Here is a 23010-nt window from a genome sequence, read left to right on the forward strand (position 1 = left end):
AAGCACACCTGCGTGAGACACGGAGCCAGAGAAGGTCCAGATCAACGTGGCCCCAGCTCCGGCAAGGGCGGGATCTTCCTTCAGCCCTGCCAGCACCTTGTTGCTTACGTGCCCCCACGTTCGTGGCAATTTGTTACAGTGGCCCTTGCAAACTACCACGTGTCTGAGGTGTCAGTGCTGCGGTTTTCAGGAGGGTAACTTTCTTTTTTACAATAATGAACGATGCTTTATTGATGTGGTACCTTGGTTGATCATACTGTTTTTCTAATCTGCTTTTCTGAAAATTAGGTCATCAAATTTATGCTTTTAGCAAAATGATTTTTTTATTGTAGTAACATTGGTTTATAACATTATACAAATTTCAGGTGTACAACATGCATTTCCATTTCTGTGTAGACTATATCATGTTCACCACGCAAAGACGAATTACCATTCGTCACTGTAAACACGAGCCCTGTCACCCCTTTCGCCCTCCTCCCCTCTCCCTTCCCCTCTAATAACCACCAACCCAATCTCTGGAGGGTGACCTTTAAGATCAGGTCATAATTCGGTTTGAGCAGGGGCGGTTGTATCGATGTCTACAATCGCCTCCCCAGGGACCTGTGCCCTGACCCAGAGCCACACCCCCACAAACCCTCTCGTACCTGGACGCCATGAAGGGGGTCATGTCCAGCTCCAGGGGAAAGGACACGTATGTGGTAATCTTCCGCCTCAGTTTGGCCGAGTGTTCGAATCGCTACAGAAATGGGGGAGAAGTGGGAGGGGAGAGGAACGGAGCTGTGAGGGGCTTCCTCTGATGGCAGTTCTCTGTGCACTCCCAAACGTGGGCTTTCCATCGACCTTCTGAACTGCCTTCTGGCCACGTCTAGAGCTTACAGACTCAGTAACACAGTACCAACCCAGAGAAATCTAATCTATGGGGTTCGAGTCAAGGCTTGAAATGAAGTGGTGGTTCAAAGTGATAAACACCAGGTGTACAAAAAAGTAATCTCACCACAAACCCTGCAAAGCGCAAGGTGAGAGAAAGCAGAACGAACACCCACAGCCTCTGGGAGCAAAAGCGAATATACCACTCCTGTCACCAGACAAGACATTCCTCTGACCAGATCAGGGGCCACCAAAGCCAGCCGGCAAGCTAGGAATTGTTTTTTTAAAAAAATCATAAAACAAAGAAGAATATGAAACAGAGGTGGCACGTGGCCGTGAAGCCTAAGCTACCTGCCATCCGGCCCCTGAGGAGACCCCAGTGCCAAGGGCCTTAGTTTGCTTTCAAGTAAACCCTTGGGAGGCAGCCGGAAGAATCGGGCAGGAGCAGCAGCAGCCCCTTAGCACCCCCGCGCCCAGTGGAGGGGCTCACGCCCTGGTTTCCCGATGGAGCAATCACTTTTCTTCTCCACAAGCCTCTCCCGGCTCCGGAACTGGGAACAGAGCCAGAGCTCGTCACCCGCTGCTTCCTTCAGGGCTCCTCACTGGGTCTCTGCGTTATAACGTACTCCACATCCCCCAGCGGGCTCCAAGCTGCACTGGGACAAACAGCTGAGTCTGCCCCCGGAGGCTGCTCCCTGGAGACCCACCTTGAGGTGGAAACAGGCCACGATGGGCAGTTTCTTCATGGTGAGCTGTTTGGTGGACTCCTGGTAGCTATGGCAGCCGCTACACTTGATCTTGGCGCTGCTGCCTAAGTGCTCTGGCCTGGTAAATCTACAATGCATTTTAAAAAATGTATTTTTAGGAAAAGAAGATGGGAGAGGTCAGAGAGAAGAGTTATCACTTTCAGTGGTTTCAATTAACCGATTTCCCTACTAAAAACATCAAGTTAGGGACGTTTACAATTTTATGACGATGACAACAAACTATTTCTTCCTTTCTCCCCTCTATCACTTTAAAAAATATCTTAAACTTTTTTTTAAAGAAGTCTGGTGAAATAGTAATAATTTTCCAACTACCATAAGATCCAGAAGTCAAATTTGTCCCAGAAAAATGAAATCTTGTGTTCACACAGAAACTGTACATAACCTAAATGCCCTTCCATGGTGAATGGTTAAACAATCTGTGGTACATCTTTACCATGGAATACTAGTCAGCAATAAAAAGGAACCAACTACTGATACACACAACCTGGGTGAATCTCCAGAAAATGATGACGAGTGAAAAAAGCCAATCCTGAAGGGTTACAGGATGTATGACTGCATTTACGTTATATTCTTGAAATGTGGAATTTACAGAAAGGGACAACAGATTCGTGACTGCCAGGGACTAAGGAGGCAGTTGTGGTGGGAGGGCAGGAGGTGTGGCTGTAAGGGATCCTGCAGTGACGAAATGCCCTGCATCTTGGCTGCATCCATGTCAATATCCTGGCTGTGATACTGAACCACAATTTTACAAGATGTTACCACTGGAAAAGAGTACACGGGATTGCTCTGTATTATTTCTTACAAGTGCATGGGAAACTACAACCATCTCAATATAAAAAGTTCAATTAAAAAAAGGAGATGTTTGCAGAAATGGTAATTTTCTAGTGATGATGAGACAGACTCAGCTATGCTGAGACAGCAAGCATTTCTGGCACAGGTGGTAGCTACTAAAGATAAAAATCCCTAAAACAGATGTTTCAATATAGTTCATGCCAAATTTTTAAAGTTTAAAGCTGAAAAACAAATATAAAATTCAACCTTTTCACAATTGGATCTGGAAATGCTCATTTATCCTTTGGAAATTCTGTCACCCCACGAGGGTGAGATGATGCTGCCACCCGAAGCTGAGCCTGTCTGCCCATGAGGTGCCTGGAGCCGGAGCGTGGATAGAACGGCTGGGTCTCATGGAGGTGGCAGGACGGAGCGTGGCATCTGAGCCGCTCACTGCAACCTCAAGACCCAGCCCACAATGCACCAGCAAAACCCAGAGGTGGGACAGTCTGAGGATAAACCATCTTCTTTTCAACAGAGAAGGGGCACGGAGAGAAGAGATGGCAGCTGAAGCCTGCGGATCTGAAAGGGACTCTGAGACCAGCACCAAATGTAACAGGGGGACCTAGTTTGGATCCTGCTTTGTGGGGAAAGCTTCAATTTTATTGAAATTTACAACTAAATTTAGTTTAGTTATAGACTCGCTTGAAAAATGTTTTTTTTTGCTTTTGATTTCTCATTTCCATATTTTCCAAATTAAAAATTTCATACTCCATTTCTATCTAGACATATCAGTGTAACAAAGCTGATGCATTTTAAAATTCTAAACATGCACCTCTGGGCCTGCTGACGACACAGGAAGGTAACAACCTGGAAGCTTGTCTGTCTTCATAAGGAACACTTCCACCCAACAAGGACTCGTCTACAGTGACCCTTAATTGATGCAATTAAAAGAAAATAAAAGCTATGAAACTTCAAACTCAATTAAAGTTTTGGAAGGGGTTCTGGTTTCCCCACAATTGTACGTCACCGCTATTTAAACGCGTTTTACAGCACCCTAAATCTTATCGCTCATCTCAATCAACAACGTGTAAGTGGACAGGCGGAGCCTGGACTGTGTGGGCAGCACTCCAGGTCTGCATCACCGGCAGAAGTGGATGCTGCCACAGCGTGAGGCCAGCTCGTCCAGTGCAGGCGCTGGGGTAGGTTACTATCACAAAAGGGGAGGGAGCTTCGCCTGCTGCTCTGTGGCTCTGTTAATTTACATGGCGGGGGGGGACAATAGCTGTAATACAGACATTCTAAAACACAAAGCTGGGTGGATAGAAAAAGCTAGCCATCCTGCAAAAATGTGACAAACTAGTAGGAGCCACTGGGCACCAACAACAGGGTGACATATCTTCTCTGTTTTATACCGGACGCGTGAAAGAAAATCCTACAGCGGCCCTGGGCGGCCCTGAACTTACCAGGACTTGACTCTGACAGCCTCGAGGCAAGGAGACGACACTGGCCAGGAAGCCCTTACTTTCCCTACACAGCGCAAGACAGGCTTCTCACCTTCGCAGGCAGTCCGTGAGAGTGGTGGTTCCTGACACGTGGCTTTCCCCGTTCACCACGCTACCCTCGCTCCCTGGGCTCAGGGGCCAGAAGGGGGTGGAAGAGCCAGGCAGATCTAAACTGATGTCCCAGAAGGGATCTATTGTGGTGGAGACGCCACTAGAAGCAAACGGAGATGAAAGCCCATGAGAACTGACATCCACACACAGCTTCAGAAGTCCCACTGGGTGGAGCGAATCTCAACTCCGCCCTTTTATGCAAACGACATCGAAAGTCAGAAAAAGCAGAGTGCTCACACAAATGTGTCCTGGGCTCCTAAGAGGGCCTGGGAAGGGAGCATGTAAACCACTTCAGGCAAAGGCTGCTCCTAAAGCAATGGTTTGCAAACCAGCAGCTCATCAGTCACTGTGGGATCTTTGGGAAAATATAAATTCCTGGGCTCCGTGTCCAGAGGTGCTGCATCGATGGATCTCTCTTGGCCGCATGTGTGAACTGCAGAATTTCTTCCTGGGAACCGGGCACTGCCGGCCTTGGTAGTAACTTAGACCTCCAAACACACGTCACACGGAGAGCAGGCACCAACCAGGCCCAGCCCACAGGCCGCACAGCTGCATCTCGTGTTCTACTTAGCACAGCCAATTCCCTCCCAGAGCTCTATTCAAAATACGCCACGAGAAACTCTCACACTAGGAAATCCACTACACATGCGCAACAGGATGTGAACCGAGACGACCTCCTGCTGACGGAGTCGCGCACCCCAGGGCCCACAAAGGCCACCGAAACTACGAGTCTAAACCCCGCTCAGGGGGCCAGCCCATGACGACGTACGCTATGGAACAGAACGGTGCATTTTTAACACAGGCAAAACTGACCATTTTCCAATATCTAGTCTATCCTACACAAACTGCAAGCGGCAATCCATCACATTTTCTGAAGTAATTTTCGTGGATCATGGCCAGGGTTTATAAAAACTGAACTGAAACGAAAACGTGGGGGTGCACGGACACTGGGTGGGAGGGTCGAGGCCTCACCAGCCGATCGTGCTCCTTCTGGAGAGGGAGCACGGAGCTCCAAGGACAGAGCCTCCACTTGTAAAGAATTAGGGACACTACTGTGAAGAAAATGGAAAAGGAAACCATAAAATAATTAAAACTGACACGGTTTGGAGCACGTATACCAAGTATCTGCCACGTGTGGTCCAGTCCTTCTGGGGCTGTTTTATTAGGGTCCTGGTGTCAGCGACCCCCAGGAAAGCTGAGACGTGGGGGGAAAGATTCAAAGCACACAATGATGGATATGGACGGTCTCCACATGAAAAGCCACATCCCCCCTGGGGACCCTGCCCCAGACGACGTCAGCATTCAGGGTGACCTGCTAACTTCTCCTGTCCTTTGTATTGGAGCTATTTTACCTCGACACATGCCTCTGGCGTGGCTGTCTGCACTTCTCCTGCTTCTCAGCTGGCTGCTCCTCTGTAAGAGCCACACGACCTACTGGCACACCACAGAGAAGGCAGGACTGGGGTGGCGCTGAATACACGTTCGGCTCCAAGAGTTTGAAACCTTCACAAACCTCTCAGAACGCACCAGTTTTACTGACTGGAAACGCGCCCCGATGTTCACTAAGCAGTGCCGGAGTGAAGTGAGTCTCACTGGCGGGCCGGGGGTCCCACACAGTGGCCTGGCTGGCATGGCCCAGACGGCTCCCCGTGTTGCAGAAGCACCCCCTGCATCCCTCGGGAAGCCCTGCACTTACTGGCAGACCTGGCAGGTGACGTCCGACTGCAGTCCGCCTGTGAAGATCTGGTCTATGATGCAGCTGCAGTGGTTGGGGTTGTTGGCCTTCTTCCCGTTGTCGTCACCTGGGGAAAGAACGCAGCTCTGGGATTCACATCCACACCTGAGTCAGCAAGTTTCCAAGAGCCACATCCCAGGGGTGAGGCCACTCACCCGTGGAGGCAGGATGAGGCCAGGAGAGCTGACACTTTCAAAAGGGCAACAGAGAGAATTGGCAGGGAAAAGGGGATGAGCCAGTCAGTGTATTTCCAATTTTCTTCTTTCTCTCCACTCCCTAAAAGGATATCCTTAACTTCTATCCTGCCACTAAAACGTATCCAATGACCAGCAGCTGGGGAGGGTTCCTGATTCCCTTAGTGGGGCAGAGAATAACTGAGTGAAGCTTTCCACTGAGGTGGCCTGACACACTGCGGGTCAGAGGCTGCCAGGGAAGGCCCTCCTTCTCCCCCGGACTAGACACAAACAGGGGCCTCACTTCAGAAAGCATTACTGCAGAATGCTTTTCTCATCAGCTCCTGCACTCTGGGACCTCAGAAACAGCTGTTTCCCAGTCAGCTGCATCTAGGTAAGTACCACTCCCACCCTTTCCAGCTCAAGTTTTATTCATACTTGTGTGTAGACATATGAACACACGGTGGAGTGTAATACATATTAATACATATTGTGTATACATTCTATTAACTGTCATTCAACTAGACGATGGGGATAGAGAGTGTGTCCGTATGTATACATACAACACATATCAAAAAAGTAAAATTATTAAAGAGGGATAAAGGACGGACATTGGGTCTTCTGATGGCAGCTGCCTGGAGAGATTAGGGAGAAATGCTACTTAGATGGATTTCAAATTCATGGGACAAAATGCTAGGATATGGGACAATACATACAGGAAGATGCAAATAAAAATAAGCCAAAAAGACACCTGAAGGTCACAACACCATACAAGAACGCCTAACCCAGTGCGTGGGGGGGCCCGGCTACACGGCCTCCCCACGTGCTGTGAACCAGTAGCCTGATGAACTCAGAAGAATTCTGATGACGTGCTTCTATGGCAAGAGCCTTCCATTCCTTTTCAGACTCTTCAAATGGAACATGTCAGAGAAGCAGGTCACAACGGTTTCATCGTTTTTTTTTGTCATATGAAAATTTTAACTAAAGCAATGCATTTCCACACAGCTGATTTTTAGAACAGATTAACAGCAGTTACAGAAGGCTCTCAAGTGGTGGAGTAATAACGCCATCACCTTCCACGGTGGCTCCTTTCTGTCGTGGACTGCACTCGATGCCAGGAAACCAAGCCTTACCCAAGCTGCTAAGCAACGCTCAGCGGGCTCCTCGGGCAAGCACTAAAAAGATCACATGTGTGTTTTCAGGAGAAAAGAACTTAAGCACAGTCAGGTGTCACTTAGTGACAGGGACAGGTTGTGAGAAACGTGTCGTTGTGCGAACGCCAGAGTGTACTAACACAAACCTAAATGGTACAGCCTACTACACACCTAGGCTGTATGGGACTAATCTGAGGGAACCACCGTCATACGTGTGGTCCACTGTTGACCAAAATGTCATTATGTGGCATACGACTGCACACATACAAAAACCCTACAACCCAAACCCATGATGACCAGAACAAGCCATCTTATTTCCGGTCTGGCTCGGCTCTGAGCTGTAACCTCAGACCACACAGGGCACTTACGAGAGACTGAGAAGCAGCAGCATGAGGCCGCTCACCAAGACCTGGACAACCAGGGTTTTGCTTCTTAAACAACATCAAGGTGAAAGAAAATTAGCCAGAGGGCTATCACCCACAACTAGCTGTCTCAGCCCAGAGGCCACAGGTAACCAGGTAACTCTGCTACCCCAGCACACTCCAGTTCTACCCGAGCATGCTCTGAGCCAGCCTAGAACTCATTAGGAATGAAAAGTGCTGACTTCACTCCAGGCCCACCAGGCAGAAACAGCAGCGAGCCCTTGGGGTGACTCCGACCACACTCAGGCTTGATAACCTCACTGGGCTAACGCCTGCGTCAGTAAACTTCCACACAGAGCCTTCAAACGGGGAGCCCGCGGTGGGCAGGGCAGGGGGACCCACTGCGGCTTCCTGCTCAGTCCTAATCTCTCGCCTGCTGCCCCTCCCCCAAACCCGCAAATCTGCAAACTGGTGAGGCCGCCGCCCTCTGGGGCCAGGCTGTGGGACTCGACTACGAGGAAGCCCAGCTCCAGCAAGATCCTAAGAGGGACTTGAAAGTAAAGGCCCTTGGCTGGATCCAAAATGAACTGACTCAGGGTCAGGGAAGCACTGGCACGGGCGAGGCTCAGGCTCCTTTACAGCACGGCCCCGCGGCCTTTTGGGAGCCCCTGAGGGGGCGGGAGCAGGAGTGCCGGTTCAGCTGTATCTGGAGCACATCTGGACGCTCCCGGTCTGCCACCACCACAACAACTCATGGGAGCCGCAGACAGGCCCCTCCCAAATCAGGCCAAGAGGAAGCTGGCGGCAGAGGACTCAGGGCAAAGGCCCATCAAGAAGGGAGAGCTCACTGTCCACCGTTACGGGTGACACAGGACCGACCACCATGCTGCTCCACTCCCAGCAAGGTCAGAAGACAACACCCAAATGGCTTCCTCCTTTCAAAAACTACGAAGAACCTCTGTGAGGTACTAACGTGCTCTTCTTACTGGGAAAAACATGCGATCCTAACACACATGAACTCTGAGAGGCCCGCACGGAGCCCGGGCTGCAGGCGCACGGCCGCACCTTTGCAGTGCCGGTGCAGGACGTCCAAGGCCGCGATGAGGAACTCGTGGGCGTCCTGCTGCTCGTAGCCTGCCAGGTGCCGGGCGTGAGTCCACACCAGGTGCAGCAACTTGTACGGGATGTGGGGGGACCGGTGCCCAGAGTAAAACTGCTCAGAGACAGGAAACGAAAACGCTGGTCAGGAATGAATGCTACATTCCAAACACAAAGCACACACAATGGAAAAATATTTAACAGCTGCCTAGAACTTCTAACGGCTACTCTGACAAAAATGACTCCATTTTGTTTTCTTCTTTTTTGCAAACTGCACTGTTATTTGGACTCACTGACTTTTTGAGTCTGTATATCGTTTTTTCCCTTCCCACCATCTGTCTTCTACAGATAAGCCAAAATGATTTGTCAAAACAAAGAGATCTGTACACCAAAAGGTGAATTATGCCGTTTGTAAATGATACCTTAATAGATTTGAGCCTAAAAACCAATCAGATAGAGATGAATTTATCACCAGAAGTGCCCACCGGAAATGACTGGACCCACACGTGTGTAGCCCCCCCTCATTAGTTTCTCTACCACACCGCCTGTCTCTGTGTTTGGCCCGGCGACACCACTCAGCTTGTTCACTGCCGTAACCCCAGCAGTCACTGCACGCTGCAGGTACGCAGGCACCGGGTTAGGCTAGACCAAAGGTCGGCAGGCATTTTTTAACAGGTCCAGATAGCACAGGATTCCGGCTTTGCAGGCCAGATGGTCTCTGCTGCAATGGCTCGATCACTCCTGCCTCTGCTGCGGGCATGTGAGGGCCGCCAGAGCCCCCTAGGTCACTGAGGGGCGGCTCCCAAGTGGGTGTGAGACACTAAAGTACATCCAGGTGCTCTCAGCAACCTGTGGGGCAGGAAGCACTGCCCACCGTAGTCGGGTGCTGAGGGACTGTACTTGCTGAGGCCACCAAGCTGAGTGTGGAGGGTCCAGCCCAAGGATGCCTGAGCCCAGCCTGAGCTCTGCCACGCTGTAAGCACTGGCTGGAGACAGACATGGCCAAGCACGACCTGAGTGCAGCTCACGTCCAACCAGGAGAACGGAACCTGATGTTCAGAGCAGAGGACACAGAGACAGGGACCTCTGGTGAAGCAGACTGAGAAGGCTGGGCAACAGAAGACAAGACCCACTCTCTCTGAGAACAAAGCAAACAAGTGGCCTGCGCATGTCCACATGCCTCACTGTGAATCAGGATGGCAGACATCACAGAGCAGGAACGCCACAGTATTTAGGGACAAATGTCACCCACCAGCCGTGCTTCTTCCAAAGGGCTCTTTTTCATCCTCTAAGTCAGCAGTGTGCCTCTAAAAATGATGCTAATAGCCTCTTATCTAACAATCTCTTTTAGAAAAGATGTGTTCCATAATAAACGCACATATTAAATATTTACTCACTACATAAGGTTTTACAAATTTGCTTTTCTTTATAGTCAACCTTATTTTCTCTTTTTTAAAAGAGAAAACACCCCATGTAGTTAGAGAAATGTTACGCTGCAGAAGTCAACAGTGCTCACCTCCTGAAAAAGTGACGACATCTCGCAGACCAGGCAGGAGCTGGGGCTCTGCATCTCACACCTGTGCCTGTCAGAGAGGAAGAAGTCTCGCAGCAGCGGCGTGTGGGTGAGCGCCTGGACGATGCAGTTCATGAAGCAGGTATTGCCAAGGTTGATGAGCCCTCGCAGACCTGGGCAGGAGGCAGGCGGGAAAGCAGGACTGGCTTGGGCACTGAACTACAGCAGTCCCGCCTTATCTCTGCTTTTGCTTTCCATGGCTTCAGTTACTGAGATCAATCTCAGCCCAGAAACATTAAATGGAGAACATTAAATGGAAAAATAAACAATTCGTAAATTTTAAATCGTGCACCATTCTGAGCAGCGTGACAAAACCTCGTGCTGTCCCGCTCCATCCCATCCGGGAGGGGAACCATCCCCTTGTCCAGCCTGTCCACATTGTATATGCCACCCGCCCTTTAGTCACTTAGTAGCCGTCTCAGTTATCAGATTGCCTGTTGTGGTCTCTCAGTGTGAGTGTTCAAGTAACCCTCATTTTACTTAATAATGGCCCCAAAGCCAATTGTTATTAGTTATTGTTGTTCGTCTCTTACTGTGCCCAATTTATAAATTAAACTTTATCGTAGGTCTGTATGAATAGGAAAAAGCACAGTGTATCTAGGGTGTGGCACCATCTGAGGTTTCAGGCATCCGCTGGGGGTCCTGGAACGCCTCCTCTGCGGTAAGGGGGACCGCTATGTGAGTACTACTGAGTCCCAACGGCACTGCAGGGGCTTCCTCTACAGTGCGCGCTGAGTCTCTCACTCAGTCATTCAAGAAGCAAAAAGAAATGTAACATTCTTCTAATTTTTACAACACTTTTATACGAACTGTTCAGAGGAATGTTCATCACCACCCACCCAACTTCAGCCACTGTATGTTTTGATAGAATTACCCAGAGATATTCTATAACAACAGGGCAGGTCAACAAGAAGCCTCTCTAACAATCAATCAAAATTATTTTAAAAGTTTCTAAAATGTTATTTCTTGAAGTCTTAGAAAACCCAGGGAACCCTCCCCCCTACACACACATTCCTCTCCCTCAAGATCACTGTACACAGCATCGATCTGGCCAGAATGAACTTGAGCCGTTTCATGCAATGGTGTGAGGGCCGTGGGCAGCGACTGCGTCTGCCCATCCCTGCCCCAAGCCCGCTGTGGCTCCCCGCAGAGAAGACGGCTCAGGAAGTGGCTGGTGAGCAAACCGATGGGTCAGATGAATGCAGGGTCTCACAGAGAATAGTGATTCGAACACCAGCTGTAAACCCCGAGAAGTAAGCCTAGCTGGATGCGCGCAGAGCCCCCGAGCACGCGCCCACCCACCTATGGTGCAGTTGGAGGTGATCTTGCGCCTTTTGGGGTTGTGTTTCAGCAGTTCAAGCTCCCGTTTGGTTGGTTCCCAAGTTGAAAACTTTTCTCCAACGCCTAAGCAGACGAAAGACAGTTCCAGATGCCTTTAGCCCAATTTTCATCAAGTGTGTTAATAAACAAAAGCAGTGGGATATAATACTTATATCAGGTTGTATTTCAAAGAGGGACAGCCACAGCCTGAGGTCATTCTAAAACCCTCTGACACTGTAAGGGACTACACAACATGCGCAGGCCTTTCTTTCAGAGGATGTGCTGTGAACAAGCTGTTTGCTGCAAGAAAAGCAATACCTCCAGTTAAAGCTAGCCTAACACTAAGGCCCAAATGGTGGTTTCTTCAAGGCCTTTAGTCCTTGAGTAGAGAGTGCAGCAGGGGCGCCAATGGGAGTACTTGGCAACCCAGATGAAGGCGTCTCCTGGGAGCGAGAGAAACTGACAGCGATGAAATGCACTTGTTGAAAGGTACTTTGAAAATACACCTTGTTGAACAGCTACACCCATAAAAGATTTAAACCAAAGACAATACCAATGTAAATGCTAGGCAGTGTCACATTTCATCCTAATACTCATCCTATTCCATGCTCCCGAAAATTTCTGCACGATTCAATCAATATTAAAAGACATAGCATCTTGCTGACAGATGGAACTGTGGAATGGTTTTAGAAGAATTCTATTTTATTCTGGGACAGACATTTCTTAGCCCTATGGTTTAAGTATTCTGCACAGAGAAATAATATACTCAGACTTAGTTGCAATGTTACTAAATTTTTGAGTGGGAAAAGAAGAGGAAGTTGGTTAAAAGGATTGTTTTCCAGAAAAGATTTGTTAAACACAAATGATTCTGATCCCTGAGAGCACCTGTTCCTACTGTGCCATTCCCAGGAAATGAGGTTTTTAAAGCAGAACAATAAAGGCAAAAAACTAAAAGAGATACTGGGTTTCCACGTTCTCTTTGTAAACAGGGACAGTTCTGCTTGTTGAGATGCTCACCCGTCAAGGGGTAACTGTATCTATTACTGTTGTTGTAACCCATGAGCGTCTGTTGGAAATAAAAACTGAAGGAAAAAAAAAGATCAGGTGAACCAGAAAGAAATAAATGAACAATGAAGAAAACAGATACATGATATTCATGTGTGTCCCTGACTATGAATCTGATGAAGAAATCGTGTGTGGACAGGGAAGTGACAGCAAGTGAGAAACCCACACTGGTACCAAAGCTACCCTGAGACAGAAAAGAGATATACTGGCCTCTGTCCCTGGCTCCTGGCACAGGCTCCTAAAACCCTGATCACATCCTAAATGGTAAGAGCACTAGGAGCATCTTTCCTTCTCTTGAGGTGACTTTGGGAGGACTCCTAGATGGCTCCTAGGTGGGGGCTGGTTACCAGAAAGATCAAGACATGATCAGAAGCTTGGAACTGTCAGCCCTACCCTCCCACCCTCGAGAGAGGGGAGAGGGCAGAAACAGAGTAATATCGATCATGCCCACGTGAGGAAGCCTCCATAAACGCCAATAACAGGAGGGAGCAAGCAGGCGGCTCGTCCCACCGAATGCAAACCCAACCTGCAGAGCCCAGCTGCCACCCTTTCTCCCTGAACTCCCTCTCTCCTGAGATCCTGATCTTTTATTTCTGCGAGTTTTGTCCTTGACAGCCAGGAGAGAATGCAGGACTAAGAGACAAATCAGGCACACAGTTCTAGACAGAACCAAACCTTGCATTTTCCAAGCTTTCCGCTGCTCCTCTTTGGCAATGATTTCCATGTCCTTGTCATATATGTAGTCCTGACACAAAAAGCAGTAGATACCGCCATACATAAGCTCTATGGCTGAAAAGAGAAAGGAGGGAAGAGAGAAAAAATTTAACTAAAAATTGAAAGACAGGGCTTAAAGACAAATTAAACATAAGGTTTTTAGACATCTGACTGCACCATTTTTCTACTCTCTAATCATAGAATTTCCTCCCACGTCAGTCAGTTTATCCTACATAGATGAAGCATGTGTATTTTCTTTTTTTTTTTAGATTTCACTTTTCCTTTTTCTCCCAAAGCCCCCCAGTACGTAGTTGTGTATTTTCAGTTTTGGGTCCTTCTAGTTGCGGTATGTGGGATGCCGCCTCAGCATGGCCTGATGAGCGGTGCCATGTCTGCACCCAGGATCCAAACTGGCGAAACCCTGGGCCACTGAAGCACGAACTCAACCACTCGGCCCCGGGGCAGCCCCAGCATGTGTATTTTCTTGGGAAGCTCCTGCCAAGGTAAAGGGAGATGCCACACCCACATTCCACACAGGACCGTCTGCCTCTTCTCTGAAACAGTGGTATTTCGAACAAGGGAAACTTCCAGAGAGTATGATGAGCCCATGAGGGCTCTCGGCCACCTGACGTGCCGTGGCCGTGCTTCACTCCGTCTAGAGCTGACACCATCACGACAAGGAAAGCAACAGCTCTGTGCCCGCGCTCCCTGTCAGTACGGCGGTAAAGCAGCCTCTGAGCAGAGGGCCAGGGCTGCCTGCTGCCCACCCGTGTGTGGGTCCTGCACTCTCTCAACTGCCCCATCTATGACACAAGGATGAGAGCAGGTTCCTAGTTACTTCATCATAAAGATAAATAAGATCAAGTCCTTCGAGTACCTGAAAGAAAGGGACTATCTCCGCTCAACAATTAAAAAGGATTTTTTGTCTTGGATTCACCAAGCGCTATCAGGAGTCTGAGAGGCAATGTGGCCGGAGCAAAGAGCACCGACTCAGAATAAATAGCATTAACCCTGGCTCTGCCACGCACGAGTCATGTATCTTTGATAAATTACACTTCTTAGACTTGATGCCAAAAGCACGAGCAACTAAAGAAAAAACATAAACTGGACTTCATCAAAACTGAACTTCATGCATTAAAGGACATTATTAAGAAAGTGAGAAGACAACCCACAGAATTGGATAAAATATCTGCAAATCATCTCTCTTAGGGGTCTAGTATCCAGAATATAGACACATTTCCAAAATACTTACACATATATCATAAGGTACAACAAAAAGACAAAGAACCCAACCCAACCAAAAAACGGGCAAGCGACCTGAAAAGACATTTCTCCAAAGATGCACAAATGACCAACAAGCACACACAAAATATTTAACATCACTGGTCCTTAAAAAAATGCAAATCAAAGCCACAAGGAAGTATCACTTCACACCCATTACGATGGCTAAAGTTAAGAAAGAAAGAAAATAAGTGTCGTCAAGAATGTAGAGAAATTGGAACCCTCATGCGTTGCTGACAGAAATGTACAACGGTACAGCAGCTGTGGAAGAGTCTGACGGCTCCACAGAAAATTAAACACAGAATTACTGCATGACTGACACCTCACTCCTAGGTATATCAAGGAAAATGAAAACATCTGTTCCACACAGAAACTTCCACATGAATGGTTACAACAGCATTATTTCTAAGAGCCAAAAAAGGTGAAAACAATCCAAATGTCTATCAACAGATGAATAGATAAACAAAAGGCGGGATGTCCACAGAGACTGTTCGCCATACAGAGGAACGAACGACTGATGCTGCTGCAACACGACGAGCCCTGAACACACGCCAGGAGAAAGCAGCAGACACGAAAGGCCACACACTGTATGATTCCTTTTACAGGAAACATTCAGATTAGGCAAATCCAGAAACAGAAAGGAGATCAGTGGTGCCAGTGGGAGTGGGCTGGGGGAGGAAAGGGTGGAGAGTGACTCGTTAATGGAGATGGGGTACTCCTCTGAGGTGGTGGAAAGTTTTGAAAGCAGAAAGAGATGGCGGTTGCACAACACAGTCAATGACTAAATGCTGCTGAACTGTATACTCTATGACGGCTAATTGTATGTTATGTGAATTTTGCCTCAATATATAATTTAAAAACCCAAAGCAACACCCACAATCAAGGTAGTTTCCTTGGAAAAGTATTTCATAGCCAAGATAACTATTCTAAGGATGAAGCCTTGCCTGCAGCAAGACAAAAGGATCAACGATAGGAATCAGACACCTGGATAAGAGTGACACGTCGACCAGTAAGTTGGAGACAGGCCCTAGGATTGTGGGGCTCTCCCACGGGTCTTGTTTTCACACTTCGGCTTACTTGGGAATTCCCAAGCCTCAGCTGACATAGGTACCATGCATGGACAGGGCCTTTTCCCTTGGTCACAGGATGACCTTGAGAATAGCGGGGGGGAAAACATCATCAACTCAGAAGTGAGCTGATACCCACACTCCCCAACCCCACACATGTACTATCTTTTTTGGACAACTAAAATAACTCTTCTGGGATGCAGAGAACAAAGCTAAAGGCAGTACTTTTAGACCTTCTGTGGCTCCTACAGGCAAAATCCACGTGCCCTTGTGACTTAACATAAAACACAAACTTGTATGAAACTAAAAAGTGTGAAATCAAACTTCTCCAGGTTTGTCATCTTCCGCTACTGCACAGGCCTCACAGTTACCTGAGACCCCAACATCCTGTCTATGCCACCTTCCAGCACAGACGTAGTCGACCAGCAAAGGTGACTGACTACACCACGTTACAGTAAGCTCCGTTCTCTAAAGTGTGCACTTTATCACATCACATCAAGGCAATTCTGGAGGACAGGTGGGACAAAGGCAACAGACCCTTCCAGCAGACCGCTATCACACCCGTCGCATCCCACGCCGGCCGTGCTCACCGGTCCTTGCATAAGGCCTTCAACAAAGGCCCACTGCTACTGACAGTCTCTGTGGAAACGCATCATCCACAACATCCAGACAGGCCTCTCCTGCTACTCAATGAAAACTGGATGCCCAGCGAGAAACGTTTCCAATAATCCACTTCAGGTACCAGTATAAGACTGAAGGGTATTCCAGGAGACAGAAGAACTTGGCCACAGGAAATCAAGGCTCTTCACTCCTGATACGACACTCAGCTGCTCAATTAAACTGCCCTTGAACATTCTGCAAAACATCCCCCATAAAACAACCACCAAAATACCCAGAGCCTCGGACGCTGCTCTGCGGGGGCGGGCGGGAGCTGTGGAGGGAGAGGAGCGGAGGGCGAGCCTGCGCGGGACGCGGACACCGTTTCCTGCCAGGGCAGGCCGCCCTTCAGCGTCCTCTCCTGCTCCCTGCCCTCCTCCCCACCTGGACACACACGACTACTTTCTAGTCGTGTAGGAAGGAATCACCGGCCGCCTCGCCCGTCCTCCGTGTGACAGGCCGCCCGCACAAGCGCAGCACTGCGGGCACTAGAGCTCTCCCTCCAAAGAGGCCAATGAGCCCATCGTCACAACCTGAGCCCCCAACTCCAGCCGTCCTTTTGCAAACGCTTCCTTTAAGTTAACAGTTACAAATGAGATAGGTCCACGGGAGATGACTGAGTTGGTACAATTTCATCTCTACTACTTAAAAAGGCCTACACAATATCTTTAACTGGAATTGCTAGACCCACGTGATATATTTTCTAGAATAGCTTCTCTGGCTTGGACCTTTTGAAAGTGATTTTCTTAAGGATATCCTAAAACCTCACAATCATTTAACAGAAAACACTATTCTGAAGGAGAGAATATTTAATGACCACAGTTAGAAAATACAGTTGAGCAAAACTCTGCTTTATGTAACTTCCAGAAGGTATGACAACAGTTTGAATTCATAAGTCTATGAAATGTAAATTATCTTAATGCCACAGTGCTGTTAGCCTTTTCACGAACCAGTATTATTGAGAACAATGAAAATCCATTACAGAAAGCAATAAAAATCACCTATGGACGCCCAACTCCATGCTGACATCACTAACCTAACACTCCATTTAAGATCTTTCTTTGCAAAATTTTGCCTAATCTAATTCCTAATCATGCTTTTCAGAGGGAAAGATGAGCCTCTGATATTCCATTAAAGAAAAGGCACATGTCAAAGAAAGCTGGCTGAAACAGTGAGCCACCATAATTTATCACTTCAGGCTGCATAAACATTAAACCAACTTAAAAGCCTCGGGGCCAGCTGGGCACATAGTCCATCTGAGTTAGTCTGTCCCTTCCATCTCCTCTGCGGAGTGGCACAAGGAGGGCACAAATTATTTTAGATAAAGGAAGTGGACTTCCGCAAGAGTGGAACTGCGAATCAAGATTCAGAGAGCAGGAGTTGGGGCAAGGACGGTCCCCGAGCCCAGTGGGACATCGCAGAAGGGTGCCTTACCCAGGTGGTGCCGTTTCGACTTCGCATGTTCATGAATATGTTTCTTTGTGAAACAGCCGAAGAAGACACAGTGGAGGCAAGAGTGAAGCCTGTTCAGGTGGACACCACAAACATGACAGACGCACGACTTTGCCTGAAATTCAAAGAGAATTAAAAATCAGCACATGCTATGACAGGAGTTCTCACAGGGAACATTCCAGCGCAGTGACCCACAAGGGGCACACTATGGGGGAAAGGAAGGCGCGGATTTCTTCGCAGTCTCACCACGCTAAAAGATCACCTTGTTAATCCTCTCAAGTGCCCCAAAAGGTACTTAGTTCATTCAGCTCAAAACTAGCTCCATGTAAGAAAAAACAGCCCATAATCTCAATTACCAAAACCAGCAAGTTTACCACACGAAGCTATAGGAGCAGTGTCTTTGTGTTCTCCTCCGAGTCCCGACAGGGTGCCCACCCCAGCTCCCGTCCCAATCCCAGACCAGCAACTCACAACCTAGTCCCCCTTCACCTGACAGCATTTTAAGCTGTATACTCCAGGACCGTGGCGAATTCGGAAGCACTCCGTCACTCACTCAAGAAGAACGTGAATCAGAGCAACATACACAAACAAGGGAAAGGAATGGTTTACTGCCAAGAACTAGACCACAGAAACCTAAAATTGAGGTCACAGCAATTATGAGCAGAGTGGCAAACAGCTCTTATACACCCAAACCACCCTGAATGCCACTGTTTCCTAGCACCCTATGACCATTACAGTTATATTAGCTATAAATCCCCTGCAGATAATCAAACTGAATTTCCAGCCTCTGAGATGACACGACTGTATGTACTTCTCTTCTGTTTCGAGGTGGGAGATGGAGCAGGGAGATGAAGGAAAGTAGAAAATAAATAGGGTATGGGGAAGAGAAGCCTAAATAAAACAGAAAGGGTCTCTGAAAACAAAGGCTGGCGACACGAACACTGCACACTATCTGCCAGATGCGCACCAGACACTGGTGCTGGGGTCTTTCGGGCAGTCTGTCCCATTCAATCCTCACAACCACGCCACAAGGAAGGTCAAGCCCTTCTGACGTATGAAGAAACCTACTCAGTCACAGCTGGAGGACACTGCTGGAACATGGACTACGACCTGCCTGACCCCAAGAGTCCACACTCTCCCCTGCAGCTCCAAGGCAGCCACTTCTAAGCTTCACTGCACACACAAGACCAAGGCAAGGGCCCAGCCAGCAGCGACAGGTGAGCACTCACCCAAGTGGAGGGCCGAGGGAGGGCAGGACAGGGCAGGAGGACCAGTCTCACACCTGTATTTACAGAAAACGCGAATCGTGACTTCTACCCAGAGAGTAACTGCCTTAAGGGGACCTGCACAGGGACCTTAAGAACTTCTCTGGCCTCCAGAAGAGGCAGAGTCAGTGCAGTGGGTGAGGCAGGACGCAGGAATGCTCACTCCAAGAGTGCCCTGCGGCTGAGCCCCAGGTGAGAAGCCCCAGCAGACAGACGAGCACCGCACACCCCCTGCAACTGCATGGCAGGCGCTCCTTTACAGGGGTGCTCAGAGCGCACGCCCACCCAGGCCAGTGGGAGGTGCAAGTCCTCAGGGGCAGCCCTGGGCTAACGAGCCCCGCGGGAGGGCCCCGAACAGCCCTGAAAGGAGCTCGGCACACCATCAACTCCACCGACAATTTTATCTGTGGACTCACATTCAAATCTAATCATTAAAACGCCATTTCTTCTTGATTAAGCAGTTACTCTCAGCGGTTACTTTTTTTAAACAATATGAAGAGTTTCTCTCTGCGAACCCCCTAAGGTTTAGCTGCGTCACGGGACTTCTCAACAGCAGCACCACAGACGTCTGGGGCCGGCTGATCCTTCGAGGGTGGGCGGGTGGATGTGGGGTGTTTCCACGCAGTGCAGGATGTTCAGCAGCAGCAGCAGAAACAGCAGGTCTATCATCTATTTACTCTTCCAACAATATATCAAAGGACTTAAGTAACTATAATTGCTTCCAGTAATGCAGGGGACATTTTTAAATTACATATGCAGTTATGATGAACAGACAACAAATGACACTGCCAAGTATCTTGAAAATTTCCCTTTAGCTATAAATGCTGTTGGGAACAGACTCCTGGGGAGCCTCATCCATCCTCCCTCTGGGTGACTGGTCACGTGCGCACAGGCTAAGGACGCTCAGCCCTCACCAGTGAAGACAAGCTCACAGACTGATGGAGCCAGGAGCAAAGGGACCACCTCTCTAACAGCCATCAAGCAGCCAACCAACAGGGAACCGGCACTGAATAGAGAAAACAGAAACCTGTCTTTGACATACTCATAAAATCTCAGCTGTCTTCTGTATTACGATGTCTCTATCAGCACCATTCAATAGAACGCTATGATGCTGGAAACGTTCAGTAACGGCACTGTCCACTACGGCAGCCACTGGCCACATGTGGCTACTGAGCTCTCGACATGTGGCTGGTGACTACAGTAATGGACAGCACAGTTCCAGGTCCTAAAATGAGCAATTACTACGTTACACACAGAGTTCTTTTCCTAATATCTGTCTCCTGAGTTCACTTCCTCCAGAAGCTAAAGCACGGCCAGAGCAGTTGGAATTAACCCTGGATGCCCTAAGATGTATCGTACTGACACCTGTACGTCTGAACCCAAAACTCCAGGCAGTTGGTCAGTAGCACCAGAAACTAGTGAAAGTAGTTAGGTGTTAACGTGAATTACTTATCCAAAGCCAGCTGCTGACTTCTAGTTTAGTGCAGTTGCAGCCGCCACCGTGACCCACTCAACATCTGTTACAGGACACAGAGGGTTCAGCTCCTGCTTCTGCCACTTCCTGGCTGCAAGACACTGAACAAGTGACAGAGTTCTCTTTACCTCCGTTTCCTCACTTTTAAACTGTAGACATGCTCCTACCTCATACACCTATTATGAGGATTAAATGAACTGATGCTTTCAAAGTATTTAGGATACTGCCTGCACAGATGAAGATTTGTAGTGGGCTGACAGGGGCCCCCAAAAAGCTAGTGTCTGTCCTAATTACCAGAGCCTGTGGATGCCACTTTCTGTGGAAAAAGTATTTTTGCATATTTAATTAAGAGTTTTGAGATGAAATTATATTTGATTACCTGGGTGGGCCCTGAATGCCATCACCAGTGTCCTTAGAGGGAGAGGCAGAGGGAGATTGGACAGAGGAAGGAAGGCAGTGTGAAGGTGGAGGCAGAGACTGGCGATGGTGCCAGAGTCCTCCAGGAGCTGGAAGAGGCCAGATCGGTTCCCACCCTGGAGCCCCCGGGGGGCCCCTGCCAACACCGTATTTCGGGCTTCCAGCCTCCAGAACTTGTTCTGCACCACACAGTGTGTGGTCATTTGCTGCAGCAGCCACTGCAGACTAAGAGAGTTCACATTAGCTATGAGTCTTTTGACTTCCTCCCACTGACCCTGAGATGATTAGAAACCAAACTCCCTGGACACTCTCGCCTCACGGGCAGTGCGTATGAGTCGGCCGACGGGCTGCATGGCTCCTCCTCGAGCGGGTCTCACACCTTCCTCTCAGGGAGGCAGAAGGATTCTGGAGGCTGGCGGCTGTTCCAGGTAACTCAGTCTAGAATCTGCCGCTCTGGAGGCCTTGCAATGATTTTTGGACTAAATTCCTTTCTCCTATAAATTAATTCAAGCAGCTTCAATAGCCTGCAAGTAAATCCTGAAACACAGCTAGGACCTGTAGGAACAGCAATGGGGAATCAACAACTTTTAAACCAAGAGTTGTTGATTTCACACAGTGCAAGAAACACACTGCAAGTCCATCAATTCAGCCCCAATATTAAGAACATTCCTCTGGATATCTTAGTCTCTGTTATCTCCCTTCTCCTATCTTCCTCTTAACCCCAAGAAGGATGGGGACGGGGCAGAAGGGGCAAAGCCCTTGCAGCCGACACACATGGGCTCACACCAGTGGGCTGACTCAGTTGTGCGGTGAATTCTGAGTTCAGCGTAAATTACACACACAAACCAGCACCTCAAGAACTGGCGCACACCTCAGACATCACCCCCGCCTTCCAACCACTGCCGGGCTATTAAACCCAAAGCTGCGAGAAGGAAAGCTCAAGTCTCGTGCCTTCTTGTCAGTGACTTTTTCGAAGGTTCAAAATACATCTCCACCACCATGAACTCGGATGTAAGCAAAGAGACAGGTACGCACACTCCATTTTCCACATGAACAAATGAAAGAACCAGAAGGTAAAGACTTGACGAAAATTAGACAATCTCCTCAAGTTTCCCAACCTCGGAAAGCCAGATTCAGACCTTTGCATCTCCGAGCTAAAACAGACCTTAGCATCATTCTAGTCCAACTCCTTCAATTTACAACAGTGGTGACATAACTGTAGTCTAGTGAAAAATTCACATTTTGGTCTCAATCCACAGTTGCAAGCACAAAGCTCCTGAAACCCTTGGCATTCTTAGGTGATTAGATGGATAGAGGCATCTTTCGTTACTCAAACAAGTCCCTTTCAACCATGTCTAAGTGCATGTCAATGAAGTGACTTCTGGAAAGCTCCTGGATAGCTCCAGATGGGGACTGGCTGCCAAGGGAACCAACCATGTGAGCAGGGGGTGGAACTTTCAGCCCCATCCCCCGACGAATGGCCAATGCCTCAATCAATCATGCCTATGTAATGATTTGACCAATGCCTGTTTAATCAATCGTGCCTATCTAGTGAAGCCTTCATAAAAATCCTTAACGACAGGGTTTGAGAGCTTCTGGGTTGGGGAGTGCATCCTTGTGTGGGGAGGGCAATGCACCCCAACTCCACCGAGACAGACACTCCTGCGCTTAGGGTCCTTCCAACCCCACCCTGTGCACCTCATCTGTATCCTTTATAGTATCCTTCATAATATAAACAGGCACGCGTAAGTAAATGGTTCCCTGAGCTTTGTGGGCCATTCTAACAAGTTACTGAACCGGAGGAGGGGATCATGGTCAGCTGCAAGCACAGGTGACAACCTGGATTGGTGTCTCAAGTGGGGGCAGTCTTGTGGGACTGAGCCCTTAACCTGTGGAATCTTACACTATGTCCAGGCAGTGTCAGAATTGAGTCAAATTTGTAGGACATCCAAGTGGTGTCTGCCAAGATTGGAGAATTACTTGGTGGTGTTTGAAAGCTTTCCAGAATAATTTAATGGGAGCATGAACTTTAGCGTCAGACCGACCTAATTTCAAGGCCCAGACCTGGCATTTAACATCAGCGTCCTTGGCCAGGTTAGGACTTACCTGCCAATCCTACCTCAAAACTGTTTATCACAAGTACCAAAACCAAAACGAAATTACATATGAAAAATGCTTTATA

The 23010-nt window shown here is 48.4% G+C and overlaps 1 protein-coding gene across 1 annotated transcript in view; it reads right to left on the reverse strand.

Annotated features, from left to right (window-relative positions):
* The window catches only part of USP22 (ubiquitin specific peptidase 22), a 40688-nt gene that overhangs the window by 7790 nt on the left and 9888 nt on the right, over window positions 1-23010 (reverse strand). Inside the window, exons 2-10 of the mRNA XM_023653689.2 lie at window positions 17655-17787; window positions 13177-13290; window positions 11419-11520; window positions 10060-10229; window positions 8511-8658; window positions 5718-5823; window positions 3963-4121; window positions 1575-1701; window positions 645-736 (exon numbers count right to left, since the gene is read on the reverse strand). Coding sequence (XP_023509457.1) covers window positions 645-736; window positions 1575-1701; window positions 3963-4121; window positions 5718-5823; window positions 8511-8658; window positions 10060-10229; window positions 11419-11520; window positions 13177-13290; window positions 17655-17787 — 1151 coding nt within the window. The remainder of the gene's footprint in view (window positions 1-644; window positions 737-1574; window positions 1702-3962; window positions 4122-5717; window positions 5824-8510; window positions 8659-10059; window positions 10230-11418; window positions 11521-13176; window positions 13291-17654; window positions 17788-23010) is intronic.

This window comes from Equus caballus, chromosome 11 (assembly GCF_041296265.1).
Source record: "Equus caballus isolate H_3958 breed thoroughbred chromosome 11, TB-T2T, whole genome shotgun sequence".
NCBI lineage: Eukaryota > Metazoa > Chordata > Mammalia > Perissodactyla > Equidae > Equus > Equus caballus.